The sequence below is a fragment of the Dermochelys coriacea genome, chromosome 2, assembly GCF_009764565.3.
Source record: "Dermochelys coriacea isolate rDerCor1 chromosome 2, rDerCor1.pri.v4, whole genome shotgun sequence".
Lineage (NCBI taxonomy): Eukaryota > Metazoa > Chordata > Testudines > Dermochelyidae > Dermochelys > Dermochelys coriacea.
Window position 1 is genome coordinate 226,045,208 of NC_050069.1, and position 21,027 is coordinate 226,066,234.

At 40.7% G+C, this 21,027-nt stretch overlaps 1 protein-coding gene across 18 annotated transcripts in view; it reads right to left on the bottom strand.

The window, feature by feature from the left end:
- AKAP9 (A-kinase anchoring protein 9) overlaps window positions 1-20,266 on the bottom strand; it is a 232,724-nt gene extending 212,458 nt beyond the window's left edge. For 14 of the 18 annotated variants that reach the window (XM_043509330.1, XM_043509332.1, XM_043509324.1 and 11 more), the window contains exon 1: window positions 19,955-20,203. In XM_043509330.1, the coding sequence (XP_043365265.1) occupies window positions 19,955-20,002 (48 nt within the window). In that variant the 5' untranslated portion in view covers window positions 20,003-20,203. Of the gene's footprint in view, window positions 1-19,954 lie in introns of all 18 variants that reach the window. The other 4 variants (XM_043509325.1, XM_043509336.1, XM_043509317.1 and 1 more) reach the window with 2 other exon arrangements.
- Between the last annotated feature and the right edge of the window lie 761 nt (window positions 20,267-21,027).

Here is a 21,027-nt window from a genome sequence, read left to right on the forward strand (position 1 = left end):
ACGGCTAATTTAACTTCAGTGGATCTACTTACATGAATCAGATTACTCTCTAGCATCACTGTTTGCAGGACTGAGCCCACAGACTCTAAAGAGTTTAAACAGTGTTTGTCTGTATAACGTTGAAGGCTGATGATAAAGTGATGAAATATTGTATGATGGTAGTTTGAATGGCCTATTATTACTTTACAATTTACCATTTGTGGCCTGTTTAACAAGGGAGGCCATCTGCCTTAGAATCAATGTGCAAGACCATCTTTATGGAACTAATGTCTCACTGGAATGCAAAGGAGTTATTTATCCACGTAATGACAATAATTTTTAATAGAACTATGTGTATAAATACCCTCTATCAATGGGGAATACAGATCCTTTTCTCTAAAACTAAATAAAGGGATACTCCCAACTTGAAAAAAAAATCAAATTTCTATATAAATATTTTGTACCCACCTGTGTTACAGGTAAACCCTAAGATTACTGTAACAGAGATTATTTACCATCTAATTATTTTACTTACATCTTTGTTTACACTGTACATTTGGTAGCACTTTACGTACAATTAATTTCAGTTTTGTTGACTATGCAAAGAATGTGTTTAACAGTAACAGTAGCAGCAGAACTTTGAATCTGAAGAGGCAGTAAGTAACATGCTTTCTTTTTTTTTCTGTTCACACAACTGCAAGAGAACAGAGTGACTTGGGCATGTTTGACCATTATGGTCTCAGAGCTAAGCAAATACGTCCTCATTATCAGGGGAGCAAAACCCCTCTCCCTCCCCTGTTTTGTTTTTTTTAAGAAGCCTCTTTTAAAAAATCGGGACATGTTTTTCAAAGGGTACACAAATTGACTAATTTTAAGTAACTCAATTTTCTATCTGAAAAAAGTCATCTTGACAGTGTCCCTTTAAACTCAAGCAAATAAAGATAATATGGAGAGAGGAAGAAAAAACAACAATTTATAATAATCAGGGTGATGGACAGCATAATCGGTGACAGTGAAAAACATAAGAAAACACTTAACTTGAGCATGCACACACACACCCCATTTTCTTGATAATTTGTAATATAGACTGCCCTGCTTTAGTCTGACAGCAGTTTTTAAGTTTCGCAAGAAGTGAGAAATAGGCCCAATGGAGAAATGCTATCTTACATTCCTTATTTAGACAAAATTCCAACTAAAGCCATTAAAATCAGTGGGAGTTTTGTCTAAGTTGGGAGTGCTGCATAAGGCCCTGGACACTGTCCATGCACTGAAGTCTATGGAGTTCTATGTGGGGACAAGGGTTAGTCTGCCTGTGCAGGATCAGGGCCTAGGTAGAAAAAAGGATCCAGTATAGCTGGTTACACACAACCTGAAAGAGTTGACTATTAATTGCTCTCTCTGAATGACATTAAGTGATTTTTTTAAAAAACATTTGGCTCACAATGTGAAAGAACAAATTGTTCTCTTCATTTATACAAAAACAGAATTAAAATAGTATTCAAAAGAGGTTATAAAAAAGAATGGTTACTTTATAGTAAGTTGTGTGTTTTTTTTAAAAAAGGTATTTTGTCTGTATGGATCCCACACACAAATGAAATCTTTTCACTAGTGTATTCCCACTCAACGTCAAATAGGACAGAGCAGCTCCAACCACTTCTCAGTTCCCTCACTAATCCAGAATTCCAGCAGAGACTGGTTCCAAAGGAATAGGTCAGGAGATCCACAAGATCAAAACTATAAAAACTGAAAGGTAACCGTTCTTTCATCTTCAAGTCTTTATCTGGGTGAATCCATTTATGGTGACTAGCTAGTAGTTCCCAGATTAATAGGAGGTCTGAGAAGTTCAGCTAGCTAAATAAGAAATACTCTCCCAAATTTGGCATCTGATCTAGTTTTAAAGTCCAGGATGCAATGTTTGGTAAAGGTACAGGCTGAGCTCTAAATGGTTGTCCTGTACATCTCTGATACAGGAACATTTTTAGGCATGTTGAAGAGATTGCCTGGCCTCTATTTGAATGGGCCCTGCTACAGAGGGAAGGGGTGCATCTGCTAGTTGGTAACATTTTGTAATGCAGTTGGATAATCTCTGGGAAGAGATGGCCTGACCCGTCAGTTTTCCTTAATGCCACACAAACAGGGTGATTTTCTGAATGGCTTTGCCCTGTCTAAATAATAAAGAAGGGCTCAGGAGACAAAGTATGGAGCTTAGTTTCCACTGGATCTAAGTGGGGTTTGGGGAAGAAAACAGGGAAGTTGATAGTTTTGTTTAAATGAAAATTGGACACCACTTTGGCATGAAACTGAGGTTGGGGTCTCGGCCCCACCACATCCCCGTGGAAGACCGTCTTAGGGAGATGTGGTATTAGTACTTGAATCTCAGTAACTCTCTTGGCTAAGATAAAAGCCACAGGAAGGCAGCCCTGAGAGTCAGACAGTGAAGAGGACATTTGGATAAGAGTTCAAGGGGAGGGCCATAAGAACTGCACTGAAGTCCAAGGAAGGAGGAAGTTCATGAACTAGAGAACAGGCTTGGTCCAGTCCTTTTAGAAATTTTGAAACGGGGATGCAAAACAGTATAAGCTTGTACTGGAGGGGCGCATGCGGATCCTGATAGAACTAATGGGGAGGCCAAGAACTTGAGTTGGGATTCCACTTTGATTTGTAATCCGATTTTGTAGAGGGCTTCCTGCTCTGTATAAAGATTTCTCAAACCTCCATAGTGCAATCCCTGTCTGTAGAGCTTAGCCAGTCAACTTCCAGGACATCAGATGTAAAGATAGTGGGTTTGAATGAAGAATTTGTCCCCGGTTCTGAGAAAGCTCGTCTCTCAGATTAGAGAGAGAAATCAGCAGTAGCATGGACAGATGTAAAAAGTCTGTAAACCAATACCATGAACCAATTCTATGGAATAGGAGTAAAAGGTGATTAGTAATTTACTCTCAGTCCTAAGGGATGGAATTAGGTGAGGACTGGCGATATTGCACTGGACACTTCCTAACAGGATTTCCAAGTGCAGGTGTACAGGTATTCCTTCCCAACTCAGAAGGGCCGCCACTACTGTCTAACATTTTATGAAGACTCTCCAGGCTACGGACAGACCAAATGACAGTATTATTCAGTATTGATAATGGATATATTGGATACAATGGGGTAGCTGGCAAACACTACCAAGATGTGTCTCACTATTATGGGGGTAAGAGGGAACTGAGAGGCAGTAAGGGCTGCTCTGCCCTCAGTGGGGGACCATCATGAGAACATGCAAGGTACAGGCATAGCCCCAACAGACACTGCTGTTCAAAAGATTCCAATTTCAGGTGCATGAGATGTATATGCACCCTAAACGGGACCAATGTGGACAAAGATTTGATGAACCTATGTTGAAAAATTTTGTGAAATTGAAAAACTAGAAATTATGACAACCATGATTTCATAATATAGTAACACTACATTACTTGCTAACTTTACACATTTCTTAAAGGATGCAGTTCTACTTTGAGTAAATGATGCATCTACTTACTCTACAGAGGACTAAGTTTAAATGCTAAAACTAAACTAATGCCATTCATTAGACTATTCTGAGAAAGGGATCACATACAGCCAAAAGTTCATACATGCATAAGAAAACATTTGTGACCAGTAGGTTAGACTGCTTTAATTACTGTAGAAAATAACTTCCAATGTCATAATGTTTGCACACAGACTGAATGATTTAAAGGGACACTCCCAAGAATGGTAGGCCTGAACTGGAACTACAACTTTGATCTTCGTTTATTGATATACAGGTTCTGGCATCCCCTTAAGTGGGGAAGTTTTTAAGGGAAATTTACAAGGATCCTGCTACGAAATATTTTCAAGGACAAATTTTCAATATCTGTCTGTTACTTAAATTGAAAATAAAATGTTTTATTAGGTTAACTAAGCGATTTATTTATCTACCACCTACTTATAGTGACTTGATTCTGATGTATTTACTCATCTCGTACATTTGATACATTTTTATTTCTAATGTAAGAAAATAGATTGTACTAGAAAAATATTTTAATGGCAAATTAGCAATTAAAACAATGTACAGTAGACTATATTCTGGCCTTTTCAGCCTGAACAATGTCCTTTTAAGAAAACTTTCTTCATAGACATTTACTAGAGCAAAAGTTGGGCAGACTAAAAATATGTTGAGCGCCACAGAAAATACTGTAACTTGAAAATTAAATGGCAGACACGCAAATAAGTCCTGGATAACTGTTCATTTTTGACATTTTGCAAATGAACTGAGAAATCTGCAATAGAAAGTCATCCATCACAGAACCAACAAACTAGAGAAGAGTTATACACAGTACATCTAAATATGGACATTGCTAATAACCAATACAGGATTGCCAGTCTTTCCAACTCAATAAGTGACAAAAAATTTAAAACACATTACTATAGATCTAGATATTTTAAGTGATTGACAACCGGATATAGAGTTTTTCAGCTCTAAGTCACTAGCTGACTCCAATTCAGGTAAGCAGTGAAAGAGTCATTACCACATAATCAGTCTGGGATAGTCAGTAAAAGTGATTTGTTAATTTCTGCCCGGACAATCGTTTCACAAAGACTATGGCTGAGATAGTCAAACAGATGGAGGAATTTAGACACATGTCTTTCATAAAGTTACTGAATAGCCTCAATTTGTCAGTGTCCAACTTAGATCTAGAGCTGGTTGAAACTCAGAATTCTCATTTTGGAAGAAATTTTGACATTTACTTTTGTTTCAAATTGGAATAAAACACATCGTGAAATTTCCTATGAAATGGAAAGTCTGAAAAACAAATCAGAAAATTTCAAAGAACTTTGATATTTTAAAATTTATTTTATGCTTTTTTATTTTTTAGATTTCATGACATCAGTAGTAGTAGATGATGTGTCATTGTCATATGATGCAATGTGCAAGAATTTGGGGAATTTGTCTATAGTTTACAAATTCTGTGGGAGATTATGAACTCTCTGTATCTGCAAACTGCATTTCGAAAGTCGCTTCTCTGTGGTCCAAGTGCCTCCATACTAGACTGAAATTTCAAGGCATAGAGATGCTGAGCTGACAAATGAGGGTTGTTAACTTGGGATAGTCTTCTAGGCAATAGCCTAGGAAAACTGGTTTATCAAGATGAGTTGCCTGCTAAGAAAATCAGGCAGGGGTCTGTAATCACCTGTTGAGGCTGATCCGGAGTCACCCAACAGGACTGGACAGTTCTAAAAAAAGGGCAGACCCTGATCTATTTGGTGTCTTCAGTCATTTTTACTAGCTCAAGATAAGGGAAGCTGCCACAACCGCATAATGGTTCCCTCTATCTACCTGAACACAGATGGTCCCCAAGGACCTCCAAGGGAAGGGTGAGCTAGAGTGAGGAGCATTGTGTCCAGGATGTTTATGATGTCATCTGCACTATCTGTGTATATCTTATGTGATTATGTAAAGAGCAATGACATATTTGAATCCTTCACAATCTCTGTGTGTCAGTTAAGTATTTATACCCACTACATGGCCTCTGAGGGAGTTAAACTGTTACTCAGAAGGCTCATACCATTAGTGGTATTCTGCAGAAAGGTATGCTTAAGCTACACAGAGTCAGAGTGAGGGCAGGTGACAATGACATGGTCTAAACTCTCAGGATAGGGGCTAGACAGAGGGTCTACAGGAGGAGTGGGTGCCCATGATCAGGACTGCGAGTTGACTTTGTTCATACACAGAGGTTTAAAAAAAACATGCAAATTAGTGGCTAGATTTTCTCACAGCAAGCTAGTGAGTAACCACAAGGAGGCACTTAGCCCAAGCTGCGACAGCATCTGAATCCGACCTAGAACAGAATATTTCAAAACAGTCTGGTCCATTATTTTATATTTTAAACAGACATGAAGGGCAGCACAATGTAGCAACTCTCCTTAGTGTTTTTTTAAAGAAGTAAAAAAAATATTTTGACTATTACAAAGTCAAAATGGGTGAAGTCATATCTTTACTTGGACCAACTGCGACTGGTGAAAAAGGGATGCTTTTGAGTTACACAGAGCACTTCTTCAGGTCTGCTAAAGATTTCTGTAGTTTGAAAGGTTCTCTCTTCCACCAAATGCAGTTGGTCCAATAAAAGATATTACTTCAGCCCCTTGGTCTCTCTAATACCCTGCAACCAACAAAGCAACAAACAAACAAATAGGCTATATGTCACAACTGAAATAACATTGTGCACAAATAGTACTCACGTGTCATGAAAGGTAAAAAATTTTAAAAATTAAAAAAAAAAATTCCAAAAGGAAAAGTTCTGCATGTTGGGAAAATTGATATGGCATAGCTCGTCTGTAGGTTTAAGCCCTAGATAACATATTCCGTATTTTTGTTTTGGACATGGAAAGAAATCAAAATGAATTTGAGAATAATGTGAAAAATGATTAGCACAAATTCATTATGAATGAGACAGGATTTATCTTACACCAATATCACCCATATCTCTTTGCTGATGTGTGATGACCAATATCTTGTATGGGTAAAATGTTAAAATTATAACTGAAGTTCCAAGGAGATGATGTATCAGGGTTTGAAGTACTAAATTTAGCAGTCAAAAGGGATACTTTATTAAGTGCAGGAGTCAGATAAGTTTGGCTGTCCTGGTGAATCTCCGACTTAGAAGAGTGGATTGATGGAAATTGCTGAGGAAATTCCAGTGTAGTAGGTCTTTTTTCCCCCCCCAATTTAGGAAATTTAGATCTATATACACATTTATTTATAAGATTTAGATTTATTTATAAATTTTAAATTTAGATTTACACACATTTATATATGCAGTTGAAGAAAATCTAGAAAAAAAATAGTTCCTCACATAGTCTTAGTAGATGAATGATCTCTGTACACAATATAAAAACATTCTTAAAACCCTAGCTACATAATACATCCTATTGAAGCTGACCTCAGAAAGATTTCAAAAGATTCTGTTATCTAAGCAGTACATCTCTTCCAGAGAAATTCCATATAATCTAAAAGACTGTCTATCTTCACTTTTGAGAGTAATAAACAAATTGTCTTTGGAGAACGATCATGTGTTTTTCCTTTTTTGCTATATAGTCAGACTCAGGAGGCACCGTTAGGGAGGAACACACAATGCAGGATAATCAGCTCATGGAAAAACTAAACCAGGGCTGAGTGAAGAGCTTTTGTCTTCCTTGCTAGTTTATAACCTAGCAAAAGAAATTAAAAACAAAATACTAGTTTGGTTTAATGAGTAGCAGGTCTTCTGTAACTCTCAGTCTGATCATTTCCCTCATAATGCAAACTAGATCTGAAAATATTTTAAAATCTCAAACATGCTCAGCATTGCCAATGCCAAGCATTCCAAAAATCATGAGGCAGAAACTGCAAAATCATGAGATTTTTAAAAACAAATCTTTGGGGAATGTTTTGGCTCTGGTTTCTGAGCCTTTAGGGAAGTTGCTTCATGTTTTCAAGATTTTCTTTGCAACCATGAAGACTAGAAATGTACTCTCTTAAAAATGAAAACAGAGATTCTCACGTAATTGACTCTAGCACTTGGGGCTTTAAGGAAAACACACCAAATATCACGAGTCATGATAAAATCATGAGCTAGCAATACTGTAAATGATGCATTTTGAAGTGCTGTATGCACAAAACTGCAGATTAGTGAAATTATGTTGTGTATTAACCCTGCTCCCTTCAAAAGATCAAATCACCATGACTCGTTACTCTGTTTTTTACAGAAGTTTTATTCATGTAATTTGCTACTTGTGACATCATTCCTTGCTCTCAGTTTATTCTTTCCTTACATCTATTCTGTTCTTACTTCTTATGCACCTGCCCCTTCCCCTCTCTCTCTCCACATGCTTCCCTGGTGGCAGGTCTTCCCCTTTCCCAGTAGATGATAGTCTGGTTCTTCTCTCCCCCTGCTCTCTTGAGCTTGCTTTCTCGTTCCATGCTCCCTATTCAAATGACAACTTCAGTCCGCTGGCAGCTCCAGTCTTGCTGTTGGCTGTAATCGTTGAGGATACCCTCTTATTTTCTTACAGTGTGTATGATAAAACCATTGTTTCATGTTCTCTGTGTGTGTGTGTATATAAATCTCTCCTCTGTTTTTTCCACCAAATGCATCCGATGAAGTGAGCTGTAGCTCACGAAAGCTTATGCTCTAATAAATTTGTTAGTCTCTAAGGTGCCACAAGTACTCCTTTTCTTTTTGCGAATACAGACTAACACGCCTGCTACTCTGAAACCTGTGATTATGCAAGGCACTGAATTTAGCCGTATAGAGTGGAAATCTGTCAACTTCATGAAAAAACTCGCACAGATACAGACAGACATCATCTTCCTCTCCAAATGCAAACAGATGGACATCATACCGAAAGGACTGAAGGTAAAAAATCCATTACAATCTACATACCACACAGACTATGCTGACAGCTTGTGCCACACACTCTCAAGGAAACTGCGGAACCACCTGATCAACATCCTCTACAGCAAACAGGGAAAGATTAAGAATGAGCTCTCAAAACTGGATACTCTCATAAAGAACCAACCTTCCACACAAACTTCCTCGTGGCTGGACTTTACAAAAACTAGACAAGCCATTTACAAAACACACTTTGATTCTCTACAAAAGAAAAAGGACACTAAGCTATCTAAACTACTATATGCCACAAGGGGCCACAACAATGGTTCCCGTAACCCACCCAGCAATATTGTTAATCTATCCAACTATACTCTTAGCCCAGCAGAAGAATCTGTCCTATCTCGGGGCCTCTCCTTTTGCCCCTCCACCCCCACGAACATGACACAGTTCTGTGGTGACCTAGAATCCTATTTGACGTCTCAGACTCAAGGAATATTTCCAACACACCTCTGACCAACATATTAACCCACAGAGACCTTCCTGCCAACACTACAAAAAGAAGGATTCTGGGTGGACTCCTCCTGAAGGTCGAAACAGCAGCCTGGATTTCTACATAGACTGCTTCCGCCGACGTGCACGAGCTGAAATTGTGGAAAAGCAGCATCGCTTACCCCATAACCTCAGCCATGCAGAACACAGTGCCATCCACAGCCTCAGAAACAACTCTGACATCATAATCAAAAAGGCTGACAAAGGAGGTGCTGTCGTCATCATGAATAGGTCGAAGTATGAACAAGAGGCTACTAGGCAGCTCTCCAACACCACTTTCTACAAGCCATTACCCTCTGATCCCACTGAGAGTTACCAAAAGAAACTACAGCATTTGCTCAAGAAACTCCCTGAAAAAACACAAGAACAAATCCGCACAGACACACTCCTGGAGCCCCGACCTGGGGTATTCTATCTGCTACCCAAGATCCATAAACCTGGAAATCCTGGATGCCCCATCATCTCAGGCATTGGCACCCTGACAGCAGGATTGTCTGGCTATGTAGACTCCCTCCTCAGGCCCTTCGTTACCAGCACTCCCAGCTATCTTCGAGACACCACCGATTTCCTGAGGAAACTACAGTCCATTGGTGATCTTCCTAAAAACACCATCCTAGCCACTATGGATGTAGAAGCCCTCTACACCAACATTCCACACAAAGATGGACTACAAGCCGTCAGGAACAGTATCCCCGATACTGTCACGGCTAACCTGGTGGCTGAACTTTGTGACTTTGTCCTGACCCATAACTATTTCACATTTGGTGACAATGTATACCTTCAAATCAGCGGCACTGCGATGGGTACCCGCATGGCCCCACAGTATGCCAAGATTTTTATGGCTGACTTAGAACAACGCTTCCTCAGCTCTCGTCCCCTAATGCCCCTACTCTACTTGCGCTACATTGATGACATCTTCATCATCTGGACCCATGGAAAAGAAGCTCTTGAGGAATTCCACCATGATTTCAACAATTTCCATCCCACCATCAACCTCAGCCTGGACCAGTCCACACAAGAGATCCACTTCCTGGACACTACGGTGCTAATAAGCGATGGTCACATAAACACCACCCTATATCGGAAACTTACTGACCGCTATTCCTACCTACATGCCTCTAGCTTTCATCCAGATCATACCACTCGATCCATTGTCTACAGCCAAGCGCTATGATATAACCGCATTTGCTCCAACCCCTCAGACAGAGACAAACACCTACAAGATCTCTATCATGCATTCCTACAACTACAATACCCACCTGCTGAAGTGAAGAAACAGATTGACAGAGCCAGAAGAGTACCCAGAAGTCACCTACTACAGGACAGGCCCAACAAAGAAAACAACAGAACGCCACTAGCCATCACCTTCAGCCCCCAACTAAAACCTCTCCAACGCATCATCAAGGATCTACAACCTATCCTGAAGGACGAGCCATTGCTCTCTCAGATCTTGGGAGACAGACCAGTCCTTGCTTACAGACAGCCCCCCAATCTGAAGCAAATACTCACCAGCAACCACACACCACACAACAGAACCACTAACCCAGGAACCTATCCTTGCAACAAAGCCCGTTGCCAACTCTGTCCACATATCTATTCAGGGGATACCATCATAGGGCCTAATCACATCAGCCACACTATCAGAGGCTCGTTCACCTGCGCATCTACCAATGTGATATATGCCATCATGTGCCAGCAATGCCCCTCTGCCATGTACATTGGCCAAACTGGACAGTCTCTACGTAAAAGAATGAATGGACACAAATCAGACGTCAAGAATTATAACATTCAAAAACCAGTTGGAGAACACTTCAATCTCTCTGGTCACTCGATCACAGACCTAAGAGTGGCTATCCTTCAACAAAAAAGCTTCAAAAACAGACTCCAACGAGAGACTGCTGAATTGGAATTAATTTGCAAACTGGATACAATTAACTTAGGCTTGAATAGAGACTGGGAATGGATGAGTCATTACACAAAGTAAAACTATTTCCCCATGGTATTTCTCCCTCCCACCCCACCCCCCACTGTTCCTCTGATATTCTTGTTAACTGCTGGAATTAGCCTACCTGCTTGTCACCATGAAAGGTTTTCCTCCTTCCCCCCCCTGCTGTTGGTGATGGCTTATCTTAAGTGATCACTCTCCTTACAGTGTGTATGATAAACCCATTGTTTCATGTTCTGTGTGTGTGTATATAAATCTCTCCTCTGTTTTTTCCACCAAATGCATCCGATGAAGTGAGCTGTAGCTCACGAAAGCTTATGCTCTAATAAATTTGTTAGTCTCTAAGGTGCCACAAGTACTGCTTTTCTTTTTGCGAATACAGACTAACACGGCTGCTACTCTGAAACCTCTTATTTTCTGTCTCCCTTGCTTGTAGCAGTAGTTCCTAATGGAGGCAATCAGTCTTGGTTTTTACACACTTTTACACATGGCCAACATCTTTACAATGTACACGTTACCAACCTCTTCGAGAGGCTAGAAATTAACACCATGAGACAGGGCAGTTCTCTGAAAAACCACTAGCAAATGCCCCAAAGACAACAGTTGAATGCTGCTGCTCTTTTATGTGCTTTGGCTTTGTATGTAGTAAATGATAAAATGTGGTCAAATGATAGTGTTTATTTTAAAGTTGTTCCTTTCTCAGCATCTCTCTGCAATAACAAAGAGACGCATTCGTCAATCCCAGTTATGAGAATTCCCTGATGAATATTAAGACGGATCAGTGAAAGTACACTGTGATCTCTGGATGTTCATTAAGGATCAGACTACAGCAGATGATCAAGCAGTAAAGGGAGATGGGAAAGGAATTTAGGATAGAAACCTTCAACTAATGAAGTGAGCAACTAATAATTATATATTAGTAACACAATTTGGAGTTGAAAGGATACTGATAACCGGGGGTGAAAGTAAGTTAGAGGACTTACCAGTACACCAGAGCCCTGAGCAGGGGGCATGGCCTCAACTGGAAGAGGCGTGGCCTCAAAGCTCCGGGGCCCTTTAAATCCCCACCACCGCTACCCCAGGGCTTTAAATTGCCCTCCGAGAAAGCCCGGTACAGCACACTGGCTCTTACCAGTACGCTGTACCGCGGCATACCAGCTTACTTTCACATCTGCTGATAACTAATGTTGGAACCACTTCAACAGCCTTTTTCTGATTTCCTCTTTTCCACTGTCCTCTTATTTTCCTTACAGGTTTACATTATTTCTTTAATTCCAAATTTCTCCAAATATTGATTACTGTGGTATCACAGGTACCATTCTGCAGAAATGGATCTCTGTATAGGCATTTCCGAGTAAATTTCTGACAGACAATGTTGCATGTAAAAAACCTTTTTGTATTTCTCATGTGACCTATCCTCAAACTGTCAAAGGTCAAGCACTACTTTCCCTAAAGTACTCGATGCACTTTATTGAAAAACACAATTCTTCCTTTATTAAAGGAGACTTTTTGTATAAAATTTATATTTATTCACATTAATTTGAAAGTTCAAAATATTTCTACGTGTACAAGTAAATTGGAAAGTATGTGACAGAATATAAAAATATCTGCAATGGAAATCTGCTACCTTACATATAGATTTTTGCTAATATTTTTGCGAATACAGACCAACACGGCTGCTACTCTGAAACCTTAAATATAGATGTCACTACAGTCCCGCCATCAAAAGAAGGTCACTGATGGAGCAGGGAAAGGAAACAATTCTGCAGCACAAGGAAAGGAGCCCAGGAGCCACCTGGAGATTGAAAAGAAAGAAAGCAGGAGCCAGTCCCTTCAAGAGAACTGTCTCCAGCCCCATTCTCTTCCTCCACAGCTTCCCCTCTGGGCCCCAAAACACCTAATCTACTGAGCAGTTTGCTTTTCTCAGTCCTGTTGAACCTATGCTCATCCACTCCCTTCTTCACCTTACTCAAGTGCATTATCAGGAGTCTCCCCTCCAGGTTCTCACACACCCCTCCACCCATGCCAGATATAGCAGTAACCCACAGTAAACTTCTCACTCTAGCTAGGAGAGCCTGAGCACCTCCTTATCTCCATGCTTTTTCTTTTCTTTTCTTTTCTTTTAAAAGCAAGAAGTATGAGAGCAGTACCATAATGCTTACTACAAGCAATGCCTTTTGTTACATAAAATTTCTTGTGTTAAAAAAATGACTCAAGATGCACACTGGCAAAAAAAAAAAAATGTTTGTATAATTCTGCTTCATAAACGTTTTTTGTTCAAGTTACTGAAAGCAGTTGGAAACAAAATGAGTAATCTGCACCTGAAAGCAAAACAAGATACGTCAGTTAGGTCAGCTTTTAAATGACACACAAAATTTAGTTTAAAAAAAAAAAAAGAGAGAGAAGATGCAACTCACCACATCCTTCATAAATTGCAAGAAGTTTCAGCAGTTATCCTAAAGAGAAAACAATATTTAAAAGGACTGTTCATTAACTAAGAAAGTTTACCTCTAAACAATCTATTTCAAACTAAATTATTTGTTATATTTAAACACTGACCTGGTGAATTGTGGAATGAAATCCTTTCATGCTTCTGTCAAGTCAATGATTTTTTTTTTTTTTTAAAACAGGAAACTGGAACAACCTGTAACTTCATTCTAAGAGATCATAATTTCTCAACACAATAAAATCAGATGACAGAAGTAAAATTTATCTTCTTATGTATCAGTAATTTGTAGGTAAAACAACTACATAGTCTCAGGCTACCAGGCAACATCAGTGTATTTGTCTGGACACATTCCACCTTCATGCTCAGCCACTAGAAATAGGCACAAACAAATACTCACAAACCAAACTGTTGAAGATATTTTCTGAAGGCATCATCAGATAGACCTATAGACTACTTAGCCATTTTAAGTAGCATTAGCTCTCCAAAACAATGGACCCAACATTGTAACCTTTGCCATTACACTTGTTCTGATGATTACAGAGTATAAATCAAAGACATACAAGTTCCTTGTTCTGTGTTTAAACATGTACTAAATAAACCAAACAGCTTCTTTCCACAATACCTTCAGGCGGTTTAGGGAGTATCTCTCCATGGACAACATGCTTTCAAGCAAGGGACCAAGTACGCACTGTTAACATTCAGAAGACACTGACAACCATGACAATGAATAATGCTAGAGGGCATTCTTTATATAAAAAGAAGAAGATATAGACAGTACCTAAAAGCCCTGAGAATCCAGAATTAACAATGCCAAAGCTGTAATAAAGATTTTCTAAGCAAAATTCAGTATTAATATGATTTAACAAGCTAGACAGCATGCCACCACTGCCCTTCATCCAGCCTCCTGAATATAACAGAAGACAAAAGCATGATCAAGAAGCACACTGGGAGGTAGTTTATGTCCAAAGTTTCATTCATGCAAGATAAGCAGTTTTACAAAACTTTGTACTGACAGAAGTATCTGTGAAACTTTAATTGAAAAATGTATAAAGTTGTGGTATCTTTAGAGCATTTAACAGTTTCATTCACCTACAAGGGTAAAGGCTGATAAGAAAATATATAGCAGGAAGGTTGCTATAGAATTACATTCACTTTGCACTCTTCAGATCTGAAGAGAGCCATAAGTAGCAAGAAAAGCAACTAAAAATCCTGACACACACCTCAGCACTTAAATTTACAAAAATGTAAATAGATAACAGTGTGTAAAATTCAGAGGTGATGTTTTAAGGGGTGTAAGATACCAAGTCTTTAAGTAAACACTTACAGGAGGACTACTGTTTTAGCTTTCATCCAGAGAGGACTAGAAGAAGGTATAAGTTATACTAACCCCTCCTGAAGTGAAGTCAAGGAGAGGACAGATCTAAATAGTCACAGAAGAGAACCAAGGGGAACTCCACAAGAAAAAAAAAAAAAAAAGCATAGTACACCCCACATCAGAAGGGTGCTGCTGGGCTTCCCTTTCCATCTGTCTTTGGTTCCCTCTTCAATCATTACCACCCTCATGTTCCATGTTCTTACCCCTGCATGTAGAAAGATAATTCCATTGAGAAGTTTCCTGACACTGTAAACGACTAGTTCAGATGTTGAGTGATTGCAAAGATTACATTTCTTTGAAAAATATTCAGGGTTGTTGATTTTTTTTAAAATTGCTCTAGAATTTTCCTATCAGAAATAAAATATTAGTGTTACTCTGACAATAATATTACAGTAAGTCTTGATGGTTATGACTTCACAGCATAAAAGGGTGTATTTATTTTGAATTAGATGTTAAAAACTACACAAAAGGCACCCATCCAAAACTCTGGATGCCCTTGACATGTATTTTAAAACAAAACACTGGAGAGTTGCAAATAAAAATGTCTGAAACACTTCTCCCAACCCAGTTAATTACTAGCACCCCATCACTTTGATGGAAAGGATTGGAAACAACTCATCATAGTAGTGCAAGGACTAACAGACATCTAGCTAAATAGATGATATTGTGTGATCACTCTGGATCAAGACAAAGAAGTGGAATCCTTGGGACATGCGAATAAAGAATAAAGGGGTGGGGAGAGGAAGGGAGCACATGAGAGCAGCTGGCTAAATATTCAGCTGCTTTAGAGCTGGCCAAAGATAGAACCTGGAGAGGGAACCCCAGAGCAGAATCTCATCTAGAGCTGGGGAAAGATCACATCTGAAAAAGGGAGAACTCAAAGAGACAGCAGGTGCAGGCTGCCACTGAGAAGTAAATATTGCAACTGGCAGACCTGGCACAGGGGAAAGAGCAGTTTGTCCTGTGATCCTGGGATCTTGGCCAGATGCAAAAGTGCAGAGAATATGATAGGTGAAGAACCACCTAGAGATGCCAGAAGGCCTTGTAGTCTGTTGCCTAGAGAAGCAGAAGCTACAGCTTGCAAATTCAGCAAGGAGGCAACATGAGAGGCTTCTCTAATGCAAACACTAGAATGGAGGTTCTTAAACGGGGTGCACCCTCCAGAGAGGTGCAGAATGTATTCTGAAGGTGTGAGAAGCCTTAAGAGGGGTGGGGTGGGGGTGTACACCATGCACATTCAGAGCTGGGTGCCTGGCCAGCGGCTGCTGCTCTCCAGCCACCAAGCTCTGAAGGTTTCAGAGTAGCAGCCGTGTTAGTCTGTATTCGCAAAAAGAAAAAGGAGTACTTGTGGCACCTTAGAGACTAACAAATTTATTTGAGCATAAGCTTTCGTGAGCTGTAGCTCACGATGAATCCGATGAAGTGAGCGGTAGCTCATGAAAGCTTATGCTCAAATAAATGTTAGTCTCTAAGGTGCCACAAGTACTCCTTTTCTTCAAGCTCTGAAGGCAGCACTGCCACCACCAGCAGCAGAGAAATAAGGGTGGCAAATACCATACCATGACACCCATACTTCTGTGCTGCTGCCAGCAGTGTCACTGCCTTCAGAGCTCGGTACCCAGCCAGCAGCCTCCGCTCTGCCTTCAGAAATGGGTTCAGACAGGAGAGAGTCAGCTGCTGGCTGGGAAGCTGGGAGCATAAACTACTATAGACACAAAGAAGGGGACGTGATCAAATGATTTTGAGAACCACTGCACTAGGAGATGCCACAGGCATCAATGTTAGAGCCAGCTGTAGCCTATGCAACCAAAGGCTAAGAAGATCTCCCTCCCAAAGAAGGTAACTTTGAAGAATCTTTGGAATTAGACATAAGGACTCGGATACTAACCTTGTAACTTCCTATGTGATTGCCCCTTAGGGGAATAGCCTGGAAATTTTCTGTTCCTTTCTTCTGTAGATAAATCACTTAGGTTTCAGTGAAGTCTTTGTACCCCTCCTTCTCTGCCAGCCCTAATAAAGAATCTGCCTCTATTTACTAGATGCGTGCAAGTGTCTACGGGGAACCAACCAAGAACAGGAGCCTGTAAAGTCTCGCATTTGAAGTGCATAACATGCTTGCCTCTAAATTCATGGTATACACCAGGCTACATATCACAGAACTCCTGGTGATTCTTCTGAGGAGAGAAGGGAGGGGAGGGAGAAGCTTGTCAGATACAGCAGATTGTCTGCTGGTTGATGGCACTTTTAAAAGAATTATATAAATAGGTACAGTGGCTATACTTAAAAGTTTCTACTGATTCATAATTTAACTGATTCAACCACTGTTCTCCCAAAAATATATAAGAAATCTTTCAAACCAGCAGAAGCATATCAATTGCTATATATAAACACAAGTATGAACATGGTAAAAAAAAAGACTTGTATTGATTTTAAATTTTTAGATATTGCCATAAGTGTATATGGCACTTTTTAGAGGGAGTAAGATAAAGACAATTTAAAGAGCAAAGTGGTTAAAGTGGAAAGGTATTATGACACCTCTGAAAATGTACTTTAAAAAGTGTTCAGCATCAATATAGAATAAATGTTCACTGAATTATTACAAGAGCAAGTTCTTTTCTATTGTGTGCACAGCATCAATTTTTAAATAAAAAACCTGAAGCTACAAAAAGGTACACATTTGACAGTGTCCTTAGTTGTTCCCCACCCCCAATATACTTCATGTTTAGCAGTTATTAGTATAACTTACCAGTGCTTGTTCTTTGCTCACTGTTGTTCAAAATGACTACTTGAGAAGTAGAATTACTAATTTTATTCATTTTTAAATTGAGAAAAAATTTCCCATGTTTCAAAAAGAGCAGTTTAATACATCAATTTATAGTGTACAATGCCATGCCATACCAAAACATCTTTGTTTGCTTATCATGTAATGCTGGCATACAGTACCCACTGCAGAACTAGCACAAAGCCATAGAACTGTTTTGATACCTCAGCAATGGAAAGGTGGCTATAACATTTACATGCACTCTGTATTGGGGAGCATTTATTCAAGATACGGCATTTTCTGATAGTTTAGTACTACTCACTGTTACTTTTCCAGTAACATGTTTAGGTTAACCATTTTCACAATGTTAAGATTTGGCAAAATATGCTATTACATTGCTAAGATATCATATAGCAAGGAAACCTATGGGAAATACCTAGTTGTACAGGATTTCTCCTACTTGATAAAGATCTTCAGGATTAAAACTGGATAGAATCCTAATGGACTTGGAGACCTAAGGGGCTTCAGAGCCTCCTGACAATATCATCCATTCAATTTGATACTTGGATTCTAGATTTTTTTTTCCTCCTAGGTGTCTTGCAATTGGATGAAGATCCCCAGAACCTCACCATTTCTTACCTCTTCAATTTCTCAGCTGCCCAGCCTCTCTCATGCCCATTATGCTTCTCACTCTCATCTACCCATTCTAACCCCCCTCCCCCACACACACACAGTTACTTGTCCCTTCACTCAAACCCAACTCTTGCTTCAAAAATCCCTTCCTCTCCCCAACCTCAAGTGGCCTTCTCTGCCAACCGGCCGCAAAACTGGATTATATGAAATATAAAAAGCACACTCAACTCGCCACCATCCTGACCTTTTGCCCTATCACTTCATTAATTTCTTTTTAGACTGTAAATTCTTCAGAGCAGTACCTTGCATATTAGAGCACTATTCCTGCCTGGGGCTTTTGGTTGCTACTCCAATAGAAACAACAGATACAAGTCACAACAATTTAACAGAGGCACTGAATACTTTTCTGGATAAGGTATCTTAGCCTATTCAACTTTGCACAATTGAACTTCCAACCCCCATTTCAGCAAAGACTCTGCAAGCAAGACAGAGATGGACATCATGTAGTTACAGATTTACTTTGTTCTCCAACTGCATACACAATGTGATTTTGCTAAATTATCTTTTCCAATATGAACTGACAATTTATGTTCTATGAACTCTAGTATTTGGTGGTAAACTGCCCAATTAGATGGACAAATTGAGACCAATTGTCTTGGTTTGCTAAATCTACATTTTGCTTTATCATGTTTTATTATAATGGTTGGGTAACCCTCGAGTGTTCTTTCACTGATCATTTGTGAGTTTCCCTTACTCTAGAAATAAGGTCATTATAGTTGAGCCAATGTGCTATTTTACAGATATATTCTGAAGGTGATTTGTTTAAATACATTTAAATTATCAACAAACAGCTGATTATGGGAATAGTTTGGGAAATAAAGGCAACACACACACTGCACTGTAAGGGTTACTTTATATTATTATTAGCTCACTGAAGACAAGATGTCCTTCAAAATGAAAATCAGTTATCTCCATAAACGTTTACATTGCTTTTTAAAAATTGCAAACAGCAACTCGTGCATCAGGTTAACAGTATGTTGCAAACTGCATTCTCCTCACCCCCCCCCCCATCTCCTTTTGCAAAACTGAAGTAACTGTAGAAGTACTGTACCCAGACCATTAAAGCTATGCACGTTCACAAAAGACGCTAGCACACAGAGTTTCACTCACAGAAATACCCTTAGCTTGCAGTGTTCAGAGTAGCAGGCGTGTTAGTCTGTATTCGCAAAAAGAAAAGGAGGACTTGTGGCACCTTAGAGACTAACAAATTTATTAGAGCATGCTCGGGGGTCGCATAACTAGCTTTCAGTGTGTAACTGCTGGCACCTGTGGCACTTGCAAGTCATGGCCGTCCACCAACAGCTGTCACAAGCCAATCACAGAGAGGGAGAGAGGGGAGGCGGCTCTGGAGCCCACTGCTATAGAAAAGGAGGACTTGTGGCACCTTAGAGACTAACAAATTTATTAGAGCATAAGCTTTCGTGAGCTACAGCTCACTTCATTGGATGCATTCATCGGATGCATTCAGCTGTAGCTAACAAAAGCTTATGCTCTAATAAATTTGTTAGTCTCTAAGGTGCCACAAGTCCTCCTTTTCTTTTTGCGAATACAGACTAACACGGCTGCTACTCTGAAACCTGCTATAGAGGAGACTAGCCTAGCTCCTACAGAGACCCCCATGCTGCCTGCGCGCCCCATTACCCGGGACACAACACACCGGATACCGGTGGAAAGCAGAGTTATTCCTACACCTTGGGGTGCGCTCGTCCCAGGCTACTCAACAGAGGATTTATTTCGTTCCGCTCCATTGCTTCCCCCGTCCCCGCCCCCGCCTCGGCCTCCCCCTCGGCTCTCCCCACCGTGCTCCCCCAGCCCCCGCAGTCTCGCCGCCTACCTTGGCTTTCCCGGCCTCCAGTTTCTTCTGCCTCTCCTCGTCCTCCATGGCCCCTGCGCGCACAGAGCAGAGCGTTACCGCCGCCGGCCCCGCTACAGCGGCAGGAGCTTCCGCGGCGGAACCACCGGCGCCGCCATCTTCAGCTCCACGTAAACACGCGCGGCCGGCAAAAGTGACGTCCGCGCCGCCGGCTCGCCGAGCCCCGCACCTGGCCGAGAGCCCCGCCCACCCCCGGGCAACGGGAGCCACCACCGGGGGGGGGGGGGGGGAGGGAATGGAGAGGACGTGACGACCCTGCTCCCCTCCCCCCCGGCACTCACCGGAGGCATCCGCCCCCCCCTTTGAGCTCCCTGCCCCTCCCCCCATCTGCTGGGGGATTTACCCACCCGAGACATCTGCCCCCCCCCAAATCTGCGGGGAGATCCAACCCCCCGAGATACCTGCCCCTCTCCCCCAAATCTGTGGGGGGGAATCCACCCACTTCCTCCGAGATCCCTGCCCCCTCCCCAGTCACAGCCTGGCCTTATTGGAAATCCCCCTCCAATCCCAAGCTCCCTGCCCCCTCCCCTCACATTCACCAGGGGCGATCCACCCCCACTCCCCCACCAGGCACCTAGCCCTCCCCAGTCACTCACCCTATGACACGCTGTCCTTCCCCCCCATAGGATGACACTGTATTGTGTCTAGAGTTGTAATTTTAAAAATTTGAAGTAATAAGTAATTGTGTTTATTAAGACTAAACCCTTGCAAACTGAATGTTGCTACAATATCTATGGGTGCAACATTGTTTTTCTAAATGTTTTCTTTAAAAAGAGGAATGTTTCTTTGCCTTACCACCTATTCCTGAAGTGGATCCAATGATCAGAGCACATTACAGTGCAAACTGTCTGAATGTCCTATGCATTTTTGTCCTAGAAATCATAAAAATCAAGTCTGCAAGCTGTTTGTGCATTATGTACCATGGAAGGGTGATTCCCAGTATTTTGTAAGATTAGGCCCCATGTCTCTATTTCATAAGGTGTATACTTCATGCATCAGAAGTTTTAATAGCTTTTGTTTGTTTAAGGATCATG